The 26,122-nt window shown below is 41.6% G+C and overlaps 1 protein-coding gene across 2 annotated transcripts in view; it reads left to right on the plus strand.

Annotated features, from left to right (window-relative positions):
* The window catches only part of mmp16a (matrix metallopeptidase 16a (membrane-inserted)), a 53,837-nt gene that overhangs the window by 8,605 nt on the left and 19,110 nt on the right, over positions 1-26,122 (plus strand). For both annotated transcript variants that reach the window (XM_085418265.1, XM_085418266.1), the window contains 2 exons: positions 18,922-19,083; positions 23,373-23,584. In XM_085418265.1, the coding sequence (XP_085274391.1) occupies positions 18,922-19,083; positions 23,373-23,584 (374 nt within the window). The remainder of the gene's footprint in view (positions 1-18,921; positions 19,084-23,372; positions 23,585-26,122) is intronic.

Raw genomic sequence — 26,122 nt, forward strand, 5'->3', positions numbered from 1 at the left:
GACAGAAATGATCGACACAGGATATCGTGATCCCTGAGGTGCGACACAGGATTTCCCGCGGCCTCGCATCCAAAACAGTAAAACAGGAAATTGTTTTCCAACCTGTCAATGTGGCTTTACAGATATAGTTACAGGTTTAATACTTTTATCACATTTACTACATATTTACTGTGGTAATTGTAAAGGTAAAAGTGTATTTTATGTTCAGTACGTCTGCACGGAGCCATGCGTCGTGATGCTGTTGGTTTTGCGGGGTCAGGTCACTACTCATTCCTTGCTCTGCTGTGATTTACAACTGTGATTTGCTGAGGCTTGTTGCTTCATCTCGCTTTCTCAAAGCAAATACCACCCTCATTGAACAACAGTAATCATATCCCCTCTCACTCTGCGCCGATCTCAAGCCCATGCCCTTGCTGAGTACCTGCCCTTGGAGCCTTGCAGCCCGCCTTTAGCGGGGTCTGCATGCCATGTGTTCTGCATGGTGCAGTCTGAGCAGGCGCGTTGCCGTCCAAGTCGTTGTGCTGATATGCAACAGGTCTCCACTTGTGTTTTTTGTGTATTAGTGGCAGACAGTCCTAGGTGAAACTCTGAACTCTGTGCACCCTTAAGCGAGAGTCAATGAAGAGCGAGAGAGGGTGGAAAGAAAGGTCTGCAAAGATGATCCAATCACAATAAGATTTGTCCGAGTTTGCAAAAGATGGACGTACCTCTGCTTGAATCCCTCATTAAATTCTAGGAGCTGATCCGCCCTGCTGTCAGCGAGTCATGAGCCAAAAAACAATAGCAGTGGTAACCGATGCAGCGCCAAGGATGAGGGACACAGGGACACTTAAGAATGAGGGACACAGATGAAAAAAAAATATAGATACATAAAAACAGATGAGATTCCTAGCGGGAAGGCAGCGGAGATAACAGCAAGCAAAAGAGAGGATAACAGAGAGAAACACAGTGTCATTAGACAAATATTGGAAGTTCAAGCGCTCATAAGAGAGACAGAAGGAGAGGGAAAGACTGAATGAGCAGCGTAGTGAGGAGTAAAGAAAACATTTGAAGAGGAAAGGCAAGAGAGGGAGACGAGTGGGAGCTGGTGAACACTACTTTGGAAATCAGAGTAAGTAACTTGCTGTTGAAGACAGAATTTTAAGTTGGAGCGGAGGGGCATTGGCAGGTTCAGACAGAACAGAGTGAACAGCTTTTCTTTAAGCTTTGATCGATCAGTGTGACTCTCTATTTAGGATAACGATAACCTCTAGTAACCGTCGACAATGCTGGTTGTTCATTCTGCTCCACTCTTTGACATGATACATATGTATTAACACGCACATGAGCACACGCGAAGGTAAAGACCCGCACGTTACCCACGCACTCACGCGCACGCTGACAAGCAGCTGTCACTGAAGGCCACGATTCTAGCAGACACGTTCTGTTCCTCCCCTCAGTGCAGTATTAATACAGCCCTGCTGTGGCCCACACTTCTGTGAAAACATCCCATAATGCAGGCACTTCTATTACGCTCTCTCCAGCTTTTTTTTTTCTTTTTCAAATGGGAGTGTTTACTGGCTGAGTCCTGACTGCTCGCCGTGGCGGGGGCTGCCCTTATTCCTGTATGACGGCTGGCGTTACATTTAGATGAGTTTTGAAGAAGCACACAGCTCAAAGCTTTTTTCTTTCTTATCCTGAAATGTAACAATCCCTATGCCAAAAACTATTGCAAATATCAGGCTCTGTATCGCTCTGCCAGATTGTTTTTCTCGTCTTGGCACGGTCGCGAGGCTTTGAGCCATAGTGTAGCTTTTGGCAGACGAACACTTAAAAACTGTAAGATAATAGTACCGCAAGCAATAACGCTACAACTTCAGTACTAATAATTAAACATAGTCCTGTTTCATTGCACCGCGTACTGTTGCAGCCAGTGTAGCTGTGATCAGATTAATGTATCATGACACAATCTCTGCAGTATTGCTTCAGTTAGTGGTGTTTTTATTTCATCTCGTAAACACATAAAGTCTGAACTCTTTTGTTCTGGCCATTTATTTGCTCAGCTTCCCAGAGATGAAAACAAAAAAAAAGAAAAAGTAAAAGAGAGCATGTACTGTATTTTAAGGCATTTACAGTTACTCCCGTGTTTTTGCATCCTTATACAGTAGATGGATGGTAATGGATTATAAAGTGTCACGTAAGTGCAAGGTCCTTGCTGTCAAATAAAGGCAAAGAAATGATAAAATGTGTTTGTGCTAACAGCTCAATGAGACTGAAAGCTCCTCAGATGCCAGAAAAACTGCACAGAGGTTCTAATGATGGAGACTAGAGAGACGAGGCTCTGTGGAGCGTTGTCATAATCTTGCTTTTACATGGATTTTATTGGCCAGTGCAGTACATTTCTGAGCTTTCTGCACTGGCACTGCTGCTGTGTCGATATTCCTCCTCAAACAATAGGCAGACAGGTGGTCTTACGCTGAAGTGATGCTTCCTAGATTATGACTAATGTGTAAAATGGAAACGATGCAATGCATTTACAAAGAAATATCTCCAGAAGCATTTTTTTTTCATGTCATGTCATCGTAAGTCAGCCTGTTGGCTGACTTACGATTTAAGAGCCAAAGATGCGAAACTCAGCTCGCTTTTGTTTATCTGGAATCGGCGGCAGTAAAATCACGCACGCAGATGTTCATTTTAATCTAGATGTTGTGGCGGCGGGGATGGATAATTCCATATATTTCCAGTGCATGCTATTTCAAGGATTTGTAATCCATCTCTGATTCATCCCACACTTTGTAAGAACAGCTGGGAATGATGTAATGTTTGCTCAGACCAGCACATGATTTTTAGCTTTTCAGTTCCTTTTTTCATCCTATTTTCTTTCTTTCAGTCTCCTCTCCCTCCTTCTTTGTTGTGTTTCAAAGTTACAATCCCACACAGGCACACAGCAGAGATGAGCTGCTGTCTGGTAAGCTGTCATACCTAATCCTCCCCCTGCACTGTTGTCGAGAGAAAAGAAAAATATCAGTCATCAGGGCGACTGTTGCCAGCGTCACACCGTCAGTGTTATTGTTGTTGTTTTGGACAATGGTGTCACAGATGCACGCTGAAGGATTAATCCCTGTTTGCGCTGAGACAAACACTTGCATACATGTGTGTTTAAGTACTCACATGTACAGTTCCACTCACACTCCAGCACAGGTGTTGATGGAAAAGTTTCATTCAGTGTGATTTTTAGCACATGTTGGAGAGTGATTTATTCAAGACTAGACACTGATTGGTTGCTGTCTGACAACCACTGGTTGCTAGGAAAAATTGGTATTCCCTACCCAGTAGGCGCGTGTTTGCTGGAGGTCACTTTCTGTTGCTACTGAGGTATGTGGTGCAACACCGAAAACCTCCTTGTGATTGCTTTGGTCTCAAGCACACTTGCCAACTTTTTGCTAAGTGGTAGAGAAACTGCAAAAAATGTGATGCAAACTGGAAACAGAGACCATTTGCTTTCAATGTAAAAGCTGTGCCTTTGAGGGATGTTGGTTAAATCATTAAGACACAACTTTAAAGGCGAACAACTGCATCCCTACCGCTCCGTGGTTATAGCAAGGGTTAGAGTTATCAGTCATAGCATATACATTTTATGTGCCGACTTGTCACTAAGTCTTTGTAAAGTATTTTGTGTTTGGACATTGGTTGTTGTTTTTGTGATCAAGAAATGTGTTCAAGTTTAGCTAGCGTTAGGCTACCATGACCAAGAGTTCTTACAATAATCTGATGATCAAATTTGTGTTATAAGTACTACACCATAAATGCTTTGGTCTATATATTAGTATATGGTCTATATGGTAGAGTGCCATAACAACAGTTCAGTGTAATCTTTGAGGGAGTCTTGATATACAGTAGCTAACATGCAGCTGTTATGTGCGTTTGATTTTGGTACATTTATCACAAAGGAGAGAAGGTGGCGACTCTAAATTAAAACACACTAGAAAAGCTACAACCACGGCAGCGTGACAAAAGAAAAAAAGAAAACCGTGTTGTACCTGAAGATGTTTCTGCCAAAATTTAAATCTGTTTTTCAAGCTAAGAATTCTAAACATCTGCTGCCTCAAGCTTCCCTAATATCAGTTTTTGCGCTAAAAAGTAATTCATTAAGAAAGTGATTTATACATTAATGGATCCTGAATGTGAAAGTAAACAAACCAAGGCTGTGCCAGACCATCTGTGGAGACTCCACTTTCACCCACTTATTAGCTGTTTGCTCGCTAATAACATCATGTGGGGGTTTTTGAGAGTCGTGTTTAACAAGTGGATGCACTGTAAGTGGCCACTTAAACATTTGCAGGTCTAGTTTTTACTTGGATGTAACCAAAATCAAAAATGAGAGATTTTCAGTTCTCATTTTCAAGTCTAATGCATCTCTGAAAGAGTTGTTAATCACATTTTAGAGGAGCCAAATGCTGCGTTCTGTAATCAACAGTGCAACGCTGTATTAAAAACTAAACGGTACTTTGAGAAATAAGCAGAGGTCTCCAAACTTCCTTTTAGTGTGGAAATGGACATAATATTAATTACAGTCATAACGCGAGCTTGTGGTTGCTTTTTGTAAGAAGGCATGTTCAGATACAGTTTAGGATGATGAAAAAGTGAAAAGGCATTTTGAATATTAAGATCTAAGGGTTTTGAGTTCTTTACAGTAGTGCTGTGCCATATCATATTGTCCATGATGATATAAAAGTGCCATATTTTCGTGTCCTGCTATAGCAGTATCATGTGTTTTCATGTTCCCAACAACAAGACAAGCCCTGAAATGTCTGAGAGCGAGAGCATCATCTCAGCCTCTAATAACAATCTAATAAAAACAATCCTCTCACACATCACAATACTGCAAAATATGCAGGAGAACTGTTCCCACCAAAGGCGAGACAACAAACACGTGGTCGAGTAGAACACGGCTGCGACATAAGGAGGACATGCTAGTCGCCGCCGACGTGCAACCCAAAAGTAAACAAGTGACTCAACCGTGCATCTCTGGAGTTGCGCTGCTTAAGAAAGGAGGAGCCAAACGGTGGAAATTACTGATGCAGTTACACGGTGGCAAAATGAGGGCTTTAAGCAGCTGGATAAAGAGCTCGAGACAACATACAACATCCCTGATTTGCTTACATTTATTAATGTTTCTGCCTGAAAGCTGCAATCCCTGCTAAATATTGTATTTTATTTTTCTACATCATCATAAATGTCAGTACCACAAATTTCCTTTGATGCTGGATCACCCATTCCTGCTTTATAGTATTAGCATGGCCGCAACATTTTTATAGTGTTATGTTTGTAACTTCACGCTGACCTGTGTCGACTGATGAAAGAGTTCTTGCAAGACTTAAATGAATTTGTTTCCCTTTTTAATTTTTCATCCTTATAAAGGTGCTATGTCACAACACATGAATTGTTAGCATACAGATATTTGGAAATTAGACTGTGTTTGCTTGTAGCGGGATTCATGTCATTGATTCAACTCTGGAGAAGTTACTCTCATCCGGCCGGTGTTATCGCTTTTTTGCTTCACCCTAAACCCTCTCCTCTTCCTTGCAGCGAGCAGACTCAGACACAGATCATATTGCACCTTTACGTGCAGGGTGTCGTGCCTTAAAAGAGCGCGTGAAGGTTGTTTGACACGGCGCTTTGGTGAGATCGCTTTCCTAGAAGCCTGTGTTTAAAGGGCGTGTCTGCCTCTTGTGCTGCTTTCAAACAAACATTGCTTGATTTCTTTAAACAACTCTGGTTAAAACACCTTAACAATCACCTCTAACAGGGACAAACGGTAAATTGGACATATGCAGCCTGATGATTTGTGTATGATTTGATTAGTGTATCCATCCTGGAGTGCGGCTAGCAATGCTGTTATGTAATTTTACCTTAAAGTGGGATACTGGAGATCTCTTTCTCTCAGTTGGTGTTGTTACTATCTCTGCTCTGCTTTGCAAAAACCCCGTGGCCAAAAACAGAGAGAAGTGCTCCTGGAGTTCCTGCAGCTGCTGTACACTCCCCAAATGCCTGGCTTAAGAGCCCGATGGATGGATGAATGGCTGTAAGAGATCGATAGATGCAGGGATAGATGGAGGCATAAGAGAACGGGCTAAAGATGTCATAGGGTACAATCGAAAGGAGAGCGGAGGGTGGATGTGAAAATTATGCCGGGAGGATAAGAGGATTGCGTGAGACATCATGGAAAAATAAATAAATTTAAAAAAGGGGGGGGGGAGTGCTGGAGGGCAAAGAGGAGAAGATTGGAGGGATTTGGTATGAACACATGATAAGGAGTAAAGAACTAGAACTGGAGATGGAGATGATTAGATTGTCTCTTCAGCAGATCTCAACATGCCGTGACCACATTTGCAAAAGTTGTTTTATTTACTTATTTATTTATTTTTTGACAGTTTTTCCATTTGTGCACCAGGAAAAAAGAAAGATGAGGCAAATAAGCATCAACACTCATCTGTGCTTTATCACGAGGTCATCGTCGTGGGCTGAGGCCGCTGTGTTTTCCTTTGTGGAAAAACCAAAAGCGATTGATGCAGGAACAGATAAGATGTATTCCATTTAGACTTTAAGTCGCAGAGAGGCTGACTGGATTTGAGGGGAAAAAACCAACAAAAAAAACCAGCCTGGCACTAAAGAAACATTTCATCACCTTCACTGCATACCATGACTGTACACAAACACCCAGTTTCACCCGAGGGTGACTTATAAGGCCTGGTATGTCTTCAAGGACCTCCAGCCTTCGCTAATATCAGGGGAAACTATGTAACAACACAGCATGAAGGCTAGACCTACACACAGGAAATGAGAGATTCCAGCGCATTATTATGTTCTTCACCCTTACCCCCCAAAAATGAACCGGAGGTTAGAAAAACACACCCTGGCCAAGGAAAAATACACCAAGAATTTACATTTCCAGGTAGGAGGATTAGAAAATTTGGGGTGTTAGTGGGGCACTTGATAACCGAGTGAAGGTTGGTTGATGGAGTGGACGTCGGGATCGACACATTTGATTGATGGTCTTGGAAGAAAGCTCAGATCCCCGATGACATTCACCAAAACAGTTTATCATCGACGTCTGGTCCTTGTTATCAGAATCAGAATCAGAATCAGAATACTTTATTGATCCCTGGGGGAAATTATTTTTTGTTACAGTGCTCCATTTTAAACCAACATTAAGACAAGACAGACAATACGCTAACTAAGAATAGTACAATATATACATATATATACATACATACATACATAAGTCACTTATAAATAAATATTTGGAAAAGAAACATGTGTAGTTGTAGCAGCAAACAGTGTGTTAAGTGGATGCGTTGTACAGGGAGATGGCCACAGGCAGGAATGATTTCCTGTGTCGTTCAGTGGTGCTTTTCGGTAATCTCAGTCTCTCACTGAACGAGCTCCTGTGACTGACCAACATGTCATGGAGTGGGTGGGAGGTGTTATCCAACATTGTCTTTATCTTGGACAGCATCCGCCTCTCCGACACCACCTTGAGGGAGTCCAGCTCCATCCCCACAACATTGCTGGCCTTACGGATCAGTTTATTAAGTCTGTTGGCATCTGCGACCCTCAGCCTGCTCCCCCAGCATGCAACAGCATAGAGGATCGCACTGGCCACCACAGACTCATAGAAAATCCTCAGCATTTTCTGGCAGATGTTGAAGGACCTCAGTCGCCTCAAAAAATAGAGACGACTCTGGCCCTTCCTGTAAAGTGCTGTGGTGTTTTTAGCCCAGTCCAGTTTATTGTCAATGTGTACTCCAAGGTATTTATCCAGTGGTGCATTCAAAGCAGATGCCATTTTGGGTTTTTTTTATTTGTTGTTGTTGTTGTTGTTTTTACCAGCTGACGATGAAAGGCGATAGATTTTTAGGCGTCTCCACGGCAGGCAGAGCTGGCATTGTTATGTGCAGCAGCCCCTGTTGAGTCAGGGTACCGTAACGAATGAGAAAACAGAAGAATACACACACACACATAGAAAAAAAAAGAGATGTTAGAGCAGGTAGAGTACAAGAGAGAGAAAAGGAAGAGTAGTTTAGGAACTGAAGAACATATGGTGTCCTTGCAGGTTTATTTTTAGGCTACTCCTACTGGGTGATGAGGAGGAAGCGGTGCGCTCTGTCTTTTCCACCCCATTTCTCTTGTTCTCCTGTTCCTCGCTTTCATTCTTGCACTGGCTCTGTCCATTAGGTTCAGTGGGTTTGGCTGGCGTAGCACTTGATGTGTTTCCAAAGCACTGTTATAAAGCTGTTAAAATAGTAATGGCTACAATACAAATCAATCCAACAACAAAAATAAAAAGCAGTTATGATTCAGATATATGGGTGATTGCGTATCCCGAAGCCAGAACCCGAGGAACCCAGTTTATTTGCTTGATTGACTCGCTGATATTTCCTTCTGGCTGTGGCGGCAGAAACATGCTTAATGGGCAGCACTTGCCGGGATTGAAGAGTCATTTTGCCTCGTTGTCCAGACATTAAAATGACAATATATATTTTTCCAAATGGGGAAGTTCTCTGCATGTTGTTTGGACAACGTTTTGGGAAGGTTGGCCTGTCTGCTGTCAGGCTACGGTCTTTCAGTCTGTACGCTCCTATGGTCTTATTTTAGATTTCTTATCGGGTTTTTATTTATTTATTCTTTTTAAGTCTCCTGCAGCATGTTTGGATTTGTCATTCCACTCCAGCAAGTGATGTATTTCTATTTTTCTTCCCTCGTAATTTGGTCTAATTTCCAAAGTGGCGTCTCCTCTGTGTTTTGTGGCTGGCTCAGGTTTGTGATGTCAGGAGCTGGCTCGGGGATTCCTTTGCCTGTTTACTTCAGAGCAGGAAAGGGCGTAAAGTCATTCATTTGATAAATAACTTTGTTAGTTAAAAGTGACATGTAGTGGCTTTCTTCCCTAAAAGCGAAGTGTGAGTTTGACACTCGAAAAAATATTTAAGTCCGAAATGCTGACTTTATGTCCTTAAAACATGCAATAATTTCCAGAATATTTCAGCAAAAATTCCAAAAAACTATTTGAGAATGGAGTGTTTATTGAACCTTTTGTCAAAAAAGAAACAAAATGAAATAGTAATTTGCACATATGAGTTTTAATTTGGTATGTGTGGTAAAGTATTGTGCAGATTATTCAGATTGTTTTAGAGGAGGGTGAAAAATGATGCCGTAGAAGTCTCAGAAAGTCACAAAAACACAAACACTACCGTATCCCATATGATACATTTGGTCTTATAGGGTCAAGGTTTTAACTTTTTTTCCATGTAATTTTGTCATATAAGTACAATCTAAAAAATTACAGCCGTCAGATTAAGGAATCTGATCAAATGAAATGTACATAATTGGTTTACATTCATTTTACACCGAGCATCTTTTCCATAATTATTGATAAATCAAAAAGTTGATTGACCAAATACCCAACACTTAAAATGCTAGGCCTAAAGCAAGTAAACCAGTTCTGACCAACTAATTGATTGAATATCAAATCACTTGACCAATCATTAACACTTAGTGCTGTAGGCCCCACCCCCCAAAGTTGCTTAACTCTGGTTCCTGATGGATCTTCTGCGGAGGCGGGGTAAGCCTGCACAGATTTCCAGCATTTTCTCAGCTGTTTTATTTCTTCTAAATCTGAAATGAAATGAGGTATGATCTGAAACCTGTTCTTCATTTTCTCTCCCTTGAGCAGCTGCTTTTTTTTTTAAAGGGTCAAATTATTTACCTGGATCTTATTTTACCTCCCGTTCCTGGTTCCAGGCCAAACTCACCGGGTTCCTCCAGAGGTTCCTCGTCCTCCAGAGACGAAACATTGATTAAGCCTTTGGATGCTTTGATTTGTGTCCCACTGACTTCACCGGATAGACTAGAGGCTCGTTGCTGACTAAAACACGGAGCACTGTACGCCGAAGCAAAAGACAGTGGCTTTCACGGTCCATTTCCAGCATGAATCAGAGTCTGTTCTCGTTGGGCTCTGGTGCTCTGCAGTGCATTGTTCAAGTAAACGAGTAAATTAATTGGCAGCATACTCCTGTACTGGAACCAGACGCAGCTCTGAAAGTCTCAGGGAAAAAAAAGTGTTGTTTCCTCAGGATCGCTAATAATGTGAAATACTGTGAAAGCCATTAACTCGCAAGTGCAATTTGAATTAGCGTTGAAGCCCTAATGGTGTAAAATGACCATTTTAGCCTTTCTCAGCAATATTTAGTTAAATGAAAATTCATCAGTTTATTTTTTTCCTTCTGTATTGTTTTGTTTTGTTAATAGGGGCTGTTTCTTTTTAATTACACAACTTATGTCTGATATTTACAGGATAGTCCAGAAAAGTTCTTTCAAGGTTGTCCCACTCACAAAACTGCACTTCATCATCTGCCAGTTTCTATAAAGAATTGTAATCTTTCCTGTGCCCTTCAGTCTCTGTCTTTGTCCTATCTCCCCTGCTCTCCTGCTGCCGCTCTCTATTTCCCAGATGGAGAAAATAAATGGGGAGATTCAGATGTGAGTTCTTTTTTTCTTACCCGAGGAATAGATCTTTATCTTTTTACTGGAAACACGTGTACTCGTGAATCTCGAGGACATCAAACAGGGCTGTTTGGGCAGGTGGTAGGAACTGTATCGATGGCTGGGTTGCTAGGTTTGTGGGAGGACACATGCTGTAAAACAGAAGAACAGAAATGTCCACACACATATACAAACCCAGTGCAGTGGTGCTACATATGAGGCAGTTTGTCTCTTGCATCATGGACGGAATGATTTGACAGTATGGTTTGAAACGGTTGCCTGGGAGCACGATGAATAATATATAACCGAATACATGCATATACACAACACTGTGCGAGGCATATCTGTGAAATGTGATGTAATACATACAGATGAGTATGTTAAAAGAAAAAAGTAAGAGGTTAATGGGGTTTTATGCCCCCGGCTTTGGCTCTCAGGCAACAATAAAGCTGGAAGGAAGTTGGCACTGGGTGAATGTGGCACACAGGAGCTAATAATGCAGCGAAATCTCAAGTTAATTGTCTTGTTTTACAAAAGCGTGTCACTTATATAAGCGGAGTTAAGTGCAGAAAATAACGTTTGCAAATTAAAGCATTTGTCTTCATTTTGTCCAGCCCACTTCTGAATTTAAAGTCAGGCCACCGGAGACATCAATATGACAGAAAGGACTGGGATCCTGTATCTGTTTTAGTCTGACAGATTAATGTACAGCAAGTAATTAAAGAATGCCATGAAAGCTGCACTGCACTGTTACAACCATGGGCTGTAATACAGGCGTTAGATTATGTAGCCACCTCGTCTCTGGATCTTCTTTTTACTAGTTCTTGAATTTGCCAGGTGCAGTATCTTTAGCACACCGAATATTATGTATCTGTTTGAAGAGGAAAAAAAAGCATTCACCGAATAGTTTTTCCACTTTTTCCCAAAGAAAATGAAATAGAAAGACAAAGACAGCAGAGAGATCACCACGTGTTCCTGCCCACTATGGCTGCCACTAGAAATAGACGGCTGCCTACTGACAGCAGGATAAACTTCTACGTGGGTGGCTGTGCTCTCTTCTGCCCCCACACATGAATACGCTCACGCACACACTTAACACTCTCAGAGGCAAACAAATCGCACACCTCGGGAGGCTCGCCCTCCCACAAGTCAGTCAGATGCTGTCATAACCTCATACCCATAATCCTCGGTAAACAAAAAGTGTAAACAAACCTGGCCGGGGTTCGTTTTGTTCTGAAGACACTCTTGAAACAGTACCTCTTGCGTCTGCTCTGATGTGCTGTGCACATTTTCTTTGTATTTTAAGGATGGGAGTAGCCGTGTCGCCATCAGGGTTTCTCAGGGGAGGTTTTTTTGTAATGTGTGGGTATGTTTTAGGATGGCTCGTGCATCAGTGCATCTCAGGCTTTGTTACCAAACTTTTGAAGAAGGTAAAATGCTGCAGCAGGTGAACTGAAAGTGCTGAAGTGTTAGGCCTGACTGAGTTGGAAGGGAGGTGCCAAGCTGAAGTGTAAGGCATTAAATAAATGATGGGGATTTCAGTGTTTGCCACAGAGTTAGTCCTTGTTTGTGGTAATAGTCAGCTGGGTGTACCTTTGCTTTCACAATTGAATTAATCATTTATTATAAACTACATGACAACTTCCTCTCCAGCCAGTTCCTGGTCCTGTGGACGGGCTCCACCGTCTTGACGTGCAACTGTTGATTTAAGACCTTGTTCTGGTCTGCAGCCTCGGTGAGCTCAGCGCTGTGGCACCGGCTCTCCATCTGCCTCAGGTTCTGGATGGAGTGGCCCTCAGCTCGCAGCAGACCTCCAGAGCAGAGCAAGGACTAGTCTCCAGCTGCAGTCCAAGATGGTGGTGCTGGAGTCTGTCCAGCTGCTGGACGACAGATACAAAACAGTTAGATGACACTGAGGACCACCACAACAGCTACTTGGAAAAAAAAGTTAGAAAATGCACTCGGGCATGTGTAAAAGTGTGTAAAATAAGACAAAGAAGAGCGTCAGGTGAATATGCAGAGGGATGGCAAAAGCGACTATTGTGCCTTCTTCTTCTTTAATCAGGAATTGTGATTACCTGCAAGGCTACAAGAAGGGCATGTTTAAAACACTGTAGGCATGCTGATGCAGCCAGTATTTTTCTAGTGTTTTTTAGCTTTATTTCAAATTGCAAAGCGAGGTCTGAAACTTGTTTGCACCATTTTCATGGCTGTTTGCCGCCTGCAGTGTCTATAGGAACAGACCGCCAAAGGATGTGCAAACACACACATGCATACACCATCGCTGCACTTACCATGGCAAATGCATTATTAATGATTAATGATCACAATGAAAATACACACGCATCCCCGTCTCACTCACAGGTGCTGCACAGAGATAAACATGACACGAATAAAAGATGTTTTTCTTTGGCAGCGTTTTTGTTTTTTTCTTCCTCCTTTCAGCTGGTTTATTTATCTTGAGTCCACTGGAACGGCCAATTTTTTGGATCCCTGGCAATGTTCCCAACACCGAATTTCAGTCTGTAGCAGTCTGTAAATAAATAATTACTCTAGTGTACATATGTTGCTCACGTCAGCTGGGCTTTGTTCTCTGACACGCTTGTGAGAATTAAGGGTAATAGATTCAAAAGCACAAGTGTTGCTCAGCCAGGGTGTCTACAACCTAGAGAGAGAGGACAGACAAAGAGAAAGGCTAGACTATAGGAGTGTTTGAATAACTCAACAACACTAACATGGAGGTTAATCAGTTTCCACTGCTCTTTGCAGTGTTTTTTAAATATGAAAGCAGCTCATCTCATCATTACGAACAGTATTCAGATTGTGTTGTGGCTACTTTGGCTACTAAACAGTCTCTTTCTGTTATATAATTGAGTACTGGAAGAGTGGTGTTACATTTTATTTGTAAATTGTACCCACAAGAAACCAGCATGGGGCAAAAGTTTCAGTCTGACGCTTTGAAATCTTGTTTTCAAGTGTTTGTATTTGCAATACTTGTGAGCTGATTTGGTGAAATGCACAGAGTGGCGCACAGCGTGTTTCTGTATTGTCCTGCGAGGGTGTGTTGGAAGTATTGAGGGTGTGAATGTGAAGTGAGCAGAATGCAGCTATTGTATTTTGGCTGCATTCTTCACAATGGTCACTCTGTCAAATCAGGCGCACAGCTCTGGCTTGACAGCCAGCAGAGGTCTGCGTGCCCCAGGCCCTCTGAGCCAGGCACTGAATCACTGGGCTGAGATCCTCTGGCAGCTTGTCAGCACAGCATAGTACTCCTGGACAGCCAGTGCTCTCATTGACTCACACTCGGTTTTACTTTCTCTGCTGCCTCTGTGGACTCGCATATCTCCAGCTTGGTTCCCTGTCAGGGCTTCTCTTGTTTCCAGTGACGTACTGAGTTGGACAAACAGCATCCTGTGTCGGTATCGTGAACTTCACCCCAGCTGGAGGACAACAGCTGATTTCTGTTTTTTTTCCTCCTTTCAGACAGTAAACTGTACCTGTTCTAGTCAAGCACTTTTTAAAAGGCTAAGGTTTTTTAATAAACCTTATTAGGTTAGCATCTTTAAGGGTCTGCATGACTAGTATTTTGACACAAACGCAATTTTGTTAGTACAGCTACTTGACAATGCGATTGTATCCTCTCTCTACCTTACATGTTCATGAAGGCTGATGACACAGTACACCCTGCATCAGTACCTCATTGGGTCTCCATTGCAGTTGTTGAAAGTATATGTAGCTCTGTTTGAGTCTTTATGGATGGGAGAAATGATTAAATGGTTAAAGTCTTGTCTGATAATGTCACCTTACACATGAAACATGTAGTAACCACTACATCACATAGCTACTGATTTTATTGTAAGAAATTGATAAATAAATAGTTCTAACAATTCTTAGTTAAAGTATAAAGTCATAAACTTATGGGTTAAAATTTAATGGAGAAACATAAAAATGATGGATAAACAATTGAAATAGTCAACTAAAGGTCACGTAACAGCTAGTTGATGGAAATGCATAAATCGTTAAAACACCTAAAGGTGATGCTTAAACTGTTGAATACTAATATATAGTTAAAATTAGCAAATAATTAACTAAGAATTAATGACTAACGAGCTGAATAAACACATAAACGCATAAACAACAGAAGTAATGAACTGCAACAGCACTGAATAAACAGTTGACACGTTTTGCTAAAATAATGCACAGACAGTTAAAATAATAATAAGCTAAAGTCATGCACAAATAGCTGAACTATTAAAATAGCTAATAATTAACTAACAGTACAGTAGTGCTTAAGGAACTGAAGTAGTTAGCTAAAAGTCATAGCTAAACACTGATGAATAGTTTGACTGTAATGTAAAAACAGTTAAAGTCAGTAGAAAAAAGCAAAGGAACCAGAAGGGATTATGCAGCCAAGAGATGGCAGCTAGGATGAGCTAACGTACGCTTAGCTTCTTTTGTTTAAAACAGTGTTTTTCTTACTTCATAATTGCGCAGGTTCAGTGTCACACTTCCTTGGTTAACTTCTTAGACCTGGACCTACAATTTAGGCTTAGACAAGGCTTTAAAAAAAACTGGTGAGGGCTGCTTTAGGTTCTGCTGAGACTTCCGTATGAAACCAAGGAACCAGTGTCCTTGCTCTTGTTTCTTGTGCTCTGTCAATCCACCAGAGACGCTCCTGAGGTGGCAATTAACATCCTTTTGCATTTACTTTACTGTGCAGTGCTGCTTCTTCGAACACCACTCTTGAAATCATAGTGTCAGCCATTCAGGGCGCTGTGGGAGCTGAACAATAGGAAACATTTGTGATCCCCTGAGACAAAGAGAGTGCTTATGCTTGCTTACACTCGGACGGCACAATAACAGCTGTGTTTTCTAAAGAAAGGGTGGGGGAGTTAGAATTTTGTTCATCTCTGCTGGGTGCCCTCTTCACTGTAATAAAACAAGTGAGAGTTGTAATTGCTTTGTTTGACACCTTTCACTAGCTTGATGTTGATGTGTAGTTAGGAGTCACAGGGGATGCTGTGTTTTTGAAAACTTGGTCCTTTGGTGGCGTTTGGGATTTGTACAGTAAAAAAGAAGCACAAAAAAAACTGTGACCCTCTGTGGATTATCGCACAAACCCTGCACAGATTTGTAATTCATTTCATCTCCTGCCATTGTTTTCTTCAACTGCATCCTCTATTTTCTGCGTTATTATTTTGTGTTTGGGGTTGCGATTGGGCCACTGACAGTAGAGCGATGTTATATATGCCAAGGTCAGAGGTTGGAGTCGTGTAATTCATCATTTTCGTCTTCTGTGATTGAACGAATACTGGAGCACTCTTACACGATAGTACACTGTCCCGAACCTTATCGTTTTCCTCGCCTCAGGTTTTTTCTATTTCTTTTTATCATCCTTCTCCCCCCAGTTTCCCTCATGTAGCTATCACTCCAAACGCCCTTTCTCCTTGGTTTACTTCACCTTTTTTATCTCTCTATGTATCCACTATATCAAATCTTTGTCTCCCCCCCTCTGTTTCCCCATTCTATAACTTTTTCTCTCACCTTCATCTCGCTTGGTTTCCCTCCTTGTGCACTGCTCTTTGTTTCTTTCATCTGGCTCCATCCTCTTCATCTACCCACGTCTGTCTAGGCGTCACCATTTTCTCTCTGGGCTCTCTGTAACTTCCAGCTGATAATTAGCCAGGCGGTACAAACTGCCTTAGCTTTGTTTGTGGCCCCGGGGTCGACAGGACATCCCCATCTAACACAACGTGACTTACATAAGCAGCCGAGTCAAAGCGACGACACTGACCTCAGAGGGACCCGGGAGGCAGGAAGGCTGACTCAAGATTGAGCGATGGAACGAGATGGAGACGGAAAACGACAGAGACAGTTCTTCACTTAAGTCGTGCAACTGATGACCTGAGCATCTGTAGTGTCAGAACTCGTTGTGCAATAGCTCTCATATACTGTATTTCTCAATAAAACAGTCTATGATATATATATATATATATATATATATATATATATATATATATATATATATATATACATACATACATACATACTGGGACAACTTACTACAGTCAATATTTTTTTACTTTGTGACTGCCTAGTCTGTGAAAAGTTCCACATAAATAAACCTTTACTTGTTTACTAATAACCTTCTGGGTACTAAGGATCAGGTACGATGAGGTGACAGAGATCTGGTGTAAATGTAGTCGCATTAATATTACATATACAGTCAATAATTCCACTTTACTCACATATGATGTCAAAACGTGCTACACACATTTTTTTAACACTCCTCTGAGCTTCAAGTCTTTTTTGGTAAGAAAAGAAAAAGAGGTCAGTGAGTCAGTGAGTGCTGATGCGGTCAGTGAGTTATTAATATGATTTATGAAGTCAGAAATGATGCCAGTTAGTGTGGGTAAATCAAGCAAGCACGTGTACAGCTACACTAAGATCAAAATCTCTTCACAGACCACCATCACATTTGTGTGCTGTAACTCTACCGGCTATTTTCATAGAATTAATTTGATTTTTTCATTTTTTTTTTTAGACTTAATTGTTCACTCTTACCCTTCTGCTTCCGCTGCTATCCCAGGAAACAACTCGGGCGGGGGGTGGAAGATCTTCAGCTGCAGAGCTGGCTCGCCCGATTTCCTCCTCAAATAATTCCTGAATCACTTAGCTGTATCTCTCTCCTCTTTATCTCCTTTCTTTCTCTCTGCCTCTCTTTATTTGCTATAAACCACATCTTCAGACACTTGTTCAATATTACAAGCTTGCATAAATTTTGCCTCAATTTCTACACTTCTCTAACTTTTACAAGCCATCTATTTTCATTGGACGACTTGGACTGAAACCCGAAGCTGTTTCAGCGAAAACCTGGGTATTAACGCAAGAGCTTTCCATCACGCCTATAAAGACCTGCTGACATTTATACAGTCAAATATCATTCATGAGGTCCCAATTAACCCGTTTCTCTGTTGTAGCCTTGTCCGTAAATTCCTAAGTATCGCACTGTACCTGCGATGAAGAGATCTAAATCTCAGTCTCTGTATCTGCTGAAGCGTTATTCATGTGACAGATTTGCAGCAGATAAGTGCCTCACTTTCGTAGGAACACCAATGAATAAGTGATGCTTATCCCCACTGAGTCTTGTTGCGATAAGGGGGGAGAAGAAAAAAAAAGCAAAGGTAAAACTGAAGAGAGATGGCAGCTTGGAGAGTGCAAAAGAAACCCCCCTCAAAACACATTAAATCCTTTTTGTTTTTTTCTTCCAGCCATTTTCTTCCACTAATCCAGGTTAGCATCGCAGGACGAGAGGCAGGGCACACCCTGGCCAGTCTGTCGCAGGGTTAACACAGACAGACAAGCTCAATTTAGAGTCACGAGTTGGCCTAACCCCATCTTTGTCTTTGGACTGTGGGAAGAAGCCAGAGTATCCAGAGCATACCCTTTTTGCTGCGAGGTGATGGTGCTCACCCCATATTTTTTTGTTTTTGACCAGTTTGACTCTAAACTCCAGCCGACCTTTGTCTAACTGCTATTACATTTTCATGCATAACGGTAAACCATAACTTTTTGTGTCTGACAGCTAGGAAAAAAAGCTTTCCTTTGAAGTTCAGCAATAACATATTGCAGCGTAAGACGTCTCATTGGAATCAGGTTAATAGTTTCCCACAGACAGCCCGTGTATAGCCACAAATAATAGAAGACGTAGCAGTCTAACCCTAATTGTATGATGATGAGCTTCTTTATGGGTCAGATTCAAAACGCTGGCAGAACATCAGAGAGGAGAATGAGGAGGACTGGTTTTTGTTGTTGTTTTGGTTGCCAGTGACGTAAGTTGAGGAATAGGAGGCTTTCAATCCCAAATATCTCAGCTTTAATACAGCGAGGGTTGGGCTGGGGTTTGGCTGTTAGCCACAGAGAGTTTCTGAGTCGAGAGGTCAAGAACCCAGTGTAGTCTTCAGCTTACCGCAGCTAGAGACTAATTACAGTTCGCAGGGTTGCCTGTGCTCTTTGAAGTGCACTTGTATTTATTACACGTGTATGTGTACGAGCCTGTGTTTCTGTCTGAAGATGGACTGATTAGGAGCGCAGATGGTGGATTATCTGTGCTCATGCATAGACCCTTATATATGTATGGATGCATATTGTAAGACACAGTCAGCTTTTCCCCTGTAGGGCTGCTGCTTATTTAAACACGACTGTACAAACTTTCAAAACTTGGCCTTATTTTGAGGGAACCTCTCTGGCACTAGAACAGGTGGACCATGACAAGCCACAATAACCCGGGGCTGACAAAGTTTTCTCTTTTCTTTTTCTTTCCGAATTCGCTTGTTTTCGTTTACGTCCAACAGCACTGACAGAGCTGCTCTCTCCTTCACTCTCTCTTCGTGTTTCTAGGTAACGATTTGTTCCTGGTAGCCGTCCATGAGCTTGGTCACGCACTGGGCCTCGAACACTCCAACGACCCCACAGCTATCATGGCTCCTTTCTATCAGTACATGGACACGGATGACTTCAAACTACCAATGGATGACCTGCTAGGCATCCAGAAAATTTATGGTAAGCCTTCTTTTTTTCTTTTTTTTATTTAAATTCAGCAATTTGTTAAGCAAACGCAGGACACAGCCAAGTATTAGAGTTTATCAGTGTGGTCTGAGGAGTTAGTCTTCAGGCTTTAGCTGTCATACAAGCAAGCCAATAACATACTAAGCATTCATAGTCATCTTCCTGTGACATATCAAGTCAGTAGACCATGTAAGAGCTCAACTATAAGTACACTGCCCAACACACCTAACCATATGAAGCTGGCATAGCTAAAGTAAGTCATCTTCCTTCACCTGGAGCTCTTGTTTTCTGCGTTATTGTAACAAACTTTCACAGTTACAGAAATAAGATTAAGACCAAGATTCAAATTAAGGCTCAAATACTTAAATTGAATTCAATTAAGACCTACATTTCCGATCATACTTCATCATCAGAGCGCCTACAGCACGCATCCCTCATCGACACACATTTGGAGTTGACAGACGCTGATTGCACAGTGCTTTGTCTTCTCATAAAGCTGATATAGCTCTGGGGCGGCAGTGTGAAATTCAATTTGACGGCAAAGGATTTATGGAAGCACCCACAGAGTTTGCTTCTTCGGTTTTTTCACTCGTAGTTGAATTAGTAGATTGCAGTGACAAAAATCAGTTATCAGTCTGGATACTTGTAATGATAATTCAGACGAGGCTGGCTTGTGGAGGCGGAAGCCTTAATGTTTAAATGTGTTATCGGGAGTGCCGATGCTGTCGTCTCAACCTCAGCTTGACATCTAAGTTCGGAAACGACTCGTTGGCGAATGACAGCATCGTTCCTTACTGCTGTCGACACTGTACACCAGTCACACTCTGCTGAATGGCTGCATGCGCGCACACACATAGAACCTGCCATCTGCTTACATGGTCAGGGCACGTCCCTCTGGGAGTGACAGACCTGGGCAAGCGATCAAATCTCTCTTCATCCCTCTCGTGTTTTATTCCTCTGCATTGCCCCTCCCTCCCTCTCCTCTGTGTCGTACCAAGAGTTGAAGGGCAGGACGACTGATGACAGCTCTGCTCTCAGCTTCGTACCCCCCACCCCCCTCGCAGTAATTGGCCTCCATTTTTTTTCCACATGCCAGTGCCGGTGCTAGATGTGGTACTAAACAGGAGAAGAGGTGGGAGGTACACAGCTTACATCGAGTACAAGGTGATGCACTTAAGGTTGAGTAGGAAAAAAGTGCGACTTGGTTCTGTGTGAAGGTGAAGCGGTATAAGGAGATGTGAAGGAAATGCGAGTGAATTGGCGTTCATTTACAGCTGTTGGCTTGCAGTCTGGGAGAGTCGGGCACAATCATACGAGGAACTGTGGGAAGCTAAGAGCTGCTGAGGATCAGTTGACCTCTAGAGTTTTTGGACGTTTTGGCTTTGCTGCTTCTGTTTATTCCTTCAACTCTTTGAACCGTAGTCACAAAAAACACTGTAAAGTGCATTCGATATGTATTGACTTATGTGAATAAAAAGTTTGGCAGCTTGAAACTGTAAAGAATGAAGTACAGATCACATTCAAACCTATAGATGTGGCATTTCTGTCATGTAATCTTTTTTTCTTCCTGGACAAATCCAAATGTTCCCACTGGGCTTTGAACTTAATGACTTCCTGCGTTCTCAGAGCCCACTTCCTTTTTACAGAAGCAGCAGAGCTCAGGCACCATGATGTCGATGACTGGGATGACAGAAACAAACATCATTAATGTTATTCAGGCCATAATTGTATTGAAATTCAGCTGAAGCCCTCAAACAGTAAACATGATTTAAAAGTTGGGCTGGAGTTTATATTTTTAGGACCTTTTAAAGAAAACAAAATGAGCTAAATCTAATTTTACATAAATAACTAAAGGGTAAATCTGCCTTAAACTTCTAAATGGCCGGATGCCCAACAAGAGCTGCATTAAATTTTAAAAGTCTCACATGTCTTATCTTTTAGGCCTCGTTAAATCTTTGTTTGATATTTTTCCTTTAAACCATGACCATTAGCCTGTGTCATAATTCCATTATGAACAATAAAACACTCCAATATTGATATTCTCATTTTCTGTATATGTTCACTCTTTGCACATTTATATCTTTAACCACACTAGCATGCTAAAAACAGGCGTCAGCATATCCACATTGCTAGTTGGTATGTCCACATAGATTGGCTAACATATCAGTAGTGACCCTGGAGTCAGCTACAGCAATAACACTATCCTTTACTACTCCACCATGACTGTCACGTAATACTTCTGAAGTTTCTCTGTCACACAGGCCTCCTGTTTCTGCACTTACATCTCTTCACATCCTGCTAATGGCTTTAGTAGTAGGGATGAGAGGTCAGCAGCAGCTGAGGTAGTGGTCAGGGAATTGCAACATGAGAAGGTGAAACCATGATGCAAATCGAGCCAAATATCAATAGTATCGATACTCATGCTGGTATCAGTATCGGATCGATACTAGTGTGATAGGATTGATTTTTTTTTTCTTTCTGTGCTCTAAATTCAGTATGTAGCCCACTAAAAATAAAATAAGTACCTCAAACATGCACTATGAAAAATGTCTGAACTTTTTGTGTTGAGTGTTTTACATAATACACAGTATTTATTTAAATCCAAACAGATCAGCAATATGAACGTGAACTACGAGTGGTTCATGAATGAATTCTGTGGTTATAAAGGCTCTCCAGCTCCTTTGTTCTTAGGCTGCATTGCTGGTTTTCATCTGTGTTCCACTAATATCTGTAAGTGTGGGAAGTTTGTCTCCCACTCCCACCCACAGAGTTCGCTGATTAGATTCCTGTTTCAAGTGCACAGATCGGTGGAATTAGCTGATTGGTCCAGCCAGTCACCACAGTACTGGTGTAACACGTGGGCCACCTGGACATCTCCAGTAAATTAACAACAGCCAGATGCTGAAATTACAGGGTGACCAAAATAGCCAAAATCTGCCCCCAAAAAAAGCTGTGTTTATCTTTTCTTGTCGTCGGTTTACCACAATGTAGCTGCAAGTACACATTTGCCTGTTTGTTTACACGTCCATCTGACTGTGAATCTCCCCCATGCTTACATAACTTCAGAGTACTTTGGCTCCACTAATCTGGGATGTATTTCAGGGGATTAACTTCAGTCAGTGAATGGAATCACTCTCGTGTAGACCCGCTGATCAGTTTTGTGGACTGGGTGATGGCTTAATCCTGCGATTGTCTGGTTTGTCAACTACAGATGGATGACACATTAAAGGAACAGCCAACGTAAAATGTCTAAGTAGCCACTATATGTTGCCAGGACAGCTTCAGTTGGCCTTGGCATTGATTCTGCAAGTCTGTGAACGTCTGCTGAAAGAATGGAAGGCCATTAAAATCATACATTTTATCTGATTAAGGTGAGGTCTTTCTGTCACGTTATGGGCTGAATATTGGTCTCTGTTGGCAGACTGTAGGGATGTACGGATCGAAACGTCTACCTGCAGAAAGCGTCTGCTGCCAGATAGAGGCTAGCGTGCCAAGTATGTGGTGTTATTGTTGGTCCAATCAGTCAGCAAAATTATAAGCACAAAGAGCTGACGTGAAATGAGCGTCTGTACTTTTAAGACTGCAATTTTCTATCTTTGGAAGTCTGCACGGGATCTCGTTAGCACAGGTTGAAAACAACTCTAGAAAGCTCTGCGCAGGCAAATACCTGCGCAAACGTGACACAGGCGCAGTACCATGGAACAAGCGTTAGTCTTGTCACAGTCTTGTCTTCCTCAGTCTGTCTGCACCTCATCCCCTTACAGTCACAGAGTGCGTTAATCATGCAGCGTCATGCGTTATTCATAGGCAACGCCCATTTGTTATTAGCCACTGCCTCAGTGTGCATAACTCCTTTCCCTTTATCACGTACAGTAATTCATGAATTTGGCATGAAATCACATGATCTACATTTATTAAACCTAATTCTGCTCTGATGTTTTTTTGTGTCTTTATAGCGTATGATATTATGCTTTGCTAAGCTGAATCTCTAAACTTGGCAGCGTTAACATCTACCCACTGATTTCTACCCACTGACCTCATCTTGTTTATCCGTGGACTCCTTTCTCTCTCATATCTTTGTTGAGTCCTCGTTGGCAGCCTTCATCACTTCTTACCTTTGTTTGTTTGTTGTTGTTTTTCCAAGTGGCACCACCAAACTTGGCTTGAACATTCGTTTCTCCTGCAAGATCAGAGTGCTGGTTAGCTTCAACTGGTGAAGTAATGAAAAAGCAAAACAACATGTTGCGGAGACGTATAAGATGTATTTCTCTGACTCCCCGCAGGGCCGCCCGATAAACTCCCCCAGCCCACCAAGCCTTTGCCAACGGCGCCCTCTCCTCGCTCCCATCCTCCTTCGGACCCTCGTAAACAAGACAGGCAGACGCAACTCCCAATGCTGCCTACGCGACCGTCGCAGCCCAATGCTAAACCCAACATCTGCGATGGAGGCTTCAACACCCTGGCCATACTGAGAAGGGAGATGTTCGTCTTCAAGGTAAAACAACAGCATGTGATATCACAACAAAGCTAGGGGCTCTTCACGTTTGGTTTGTTTCCAGCAATCTCAAGTTTTTAACCCAAGAGCTGTTTTTTTCTTTTACCAATAGCCTGGATCTCTTAGCTGTGTGGGAGCACAGAAATCATTGTTCCCAGTCCAAATCACCACTGAGCTAGAAGAGACTTCATCCCTGCACCATACGTCTGGGTGTAATACATAACTTGACTAGCTGATAACACCAACACAAGAACAACCTGGCCCTACAGTCCATCTCTGTTAGTCTTAATTAAGACCAACAGAGAAAAATTGTGATAAATATTTTATTAAATATATGAAAACACAATTAATAATAAATACATGAAAATACACTGGGAATCCTACTAACAAGAGGGCTCAATTTCAGACTGATAGCAGCCCGGCTCGGTCTTATGGTAGGATTCATGACAGGTCATAAGGTCAGTGTTAGCATGCTCAACAATCTCATTTTGCAGCACGAAATAACTGAAGTAGAAAACTTTATCTAATCGGATTAAACAGATATTGACAAAGTTTAGCTTTGAGGATATAATCTCCATTTGAAACAACAATATTGTAAATATGTATTATAAATCTGTGTAATATAAAATGTGTAATCGTTTAAAACACAATAGTACATATAATAGGATCTAATATATACATGATTTTAAATTGATTGCATCCTGCTTGTTATCATCAGCTACTTTTTTGGTTTGTTTTTTAAAGTTGGGTTGTAGTTACATGCAGAATAAATTGCTGTAAGTTTGGAGGATTATCTAAATATTATTACCTAAATAAGAGCTTTTTCTGTTATTCTGCTTCATGTTTGGCATGTGCATAGTGTGGAAAAACTTCACTTGATGGTAATATAAGTTATTTCACAGTTTCACAGTGCGGTTCTAGCTTGTGGAAATACTGTGGAACCTGTTCTGTTCTCTTGAAGCTGTTGCCTCTGTATTTTATCCCATTATTAAAGAGGCTATTATGTCTGAAGGAAGACTTCCTAGTTAACTTGGGGTCTATTGAACTAGAATTTACAAAGAAGGAAAGGCATGCAGTGCACAGTAGAATACAGTTTCTCCTTCTCTAGAGAAGCTCAGCTTGGTTTTCATTCCAGTACAAGAGAAAAAACACACATCTTTATCCTTGGTCTTAGCTTGTGAGAGCGAGACCTTGGCAACATGCAGTAAGGAACAGAGAAAAACCCTGGGGCTGCACAAAGCTGTCCTGTGTTCTCCACAGAAAGGAGAAAGAGTGCCTCTAATGCTTTATGTGAGTGTGACTGTATTTTCTGTGGATATAAGTAGACAGTATTCATTGGTTAAATAAGAGACTTGTGGAGCCAGAGTAAAACCAGTTTTCGTCCTCTCTGCACCCCTCGCTGCAACTTTCTTCTTGTTGACTCAAAAAATAAATTTAAAAAAAAAGGACTCGTGGAGCTGAAGCTGCTGCCTGTAAGGATATTTACCCAAAATTAGACTGGAAGCCCACACTGAGCCTGGTTTGGCTGTGGAAACAATACCTGCTTGTCACAGTAGTCTAGTCCAGCCTCTCTCTTTCACATGGTGCCTGCAGCAGCAGCTACTGTCAGCCTTCATTACTCCCAGGGCAACAGCCTGTCCTGATGGAGTGATGAGGATCATGGGATGTCTACAGAGCTCAGAGGTAGTGCTGAGATAAAAAAAGATGTTCAGCAATCAGCCAAATGTTTTATGACTTTAGGAAGTGAAGGAGAAAGGCTCTAAATATCTGTCCCAGTGATCCCAGCGTCTGAAATTAAAATGTGGTTCACTGCTGCAGAAGTTTCCTGGTCTTAATTTATCACATTGGTCTTCTCAAGCATGACTTTGATATTGTTTATATCTAATCTGTTTATATATCCAAGCATTGTTTTTTCTCAGTTGTTAAGGTTCAAAATTGGGGATGGAAACAAGAGAAAAAACCACAATAACAACACTGGTCCGGTCGGGTTGAGTCAAACGATGATTTTAATGAACACACGCGTGGGAGATGGACACTGATGCAGACAGCCTCAAAATCTCAAAATGGTGGAGCATTGCTCAAACTTTTATAGCCTCTGGTGCCTCCACCTTATCATAAAAAGCCTAAACATTTACATGCTTTCTCTCACACAGCGCCTAAGCTACGACCTTGGCTCCCTGCTTATCTGCTCCTGCTGAGATGGGGCAGAAAACTCCAGCATATTCTGTTCTCTTCTAATCAGACAAATAAGACAATAACTCTCTGTGCACAGTATTTCTTATAACTCAGCAGTATAATGCATCATAAAGCAATGTCATTCATTCACAACAAGTCAGCAGTCTAATGTAATGCAAATCAGTTTAGCTAATGCAATAGTTATCAGCTTCTTCTAATTCAGGAGAATAATGCAAACTAATCTACATAATAATTCACAATCTTTAATTCGGGGTATAACATGGCATAAAATAACACTACAATCCAACACAGTCTACATGAATATTTCGTTGTTTTTTTTTTAATTTATGGCTACCTATATAT

The sequence above is a fragment of the Rhamphochromis longiceps genome, linkage group LG9 (assembly GCF_057381845.1).
Source record: "Rhamphochromis longiceps isolate RC_006_pf linkage group LG9, R_longiceps_female_GT1.1, whole genome shotgun sequence".
Lineage (NCBI taxonomy): Eukaryota > Metazoa > Chordata > Actinopteri > Cichliformes > Cichlidae > Rhamphochromis > Rhamphochromis longiceps.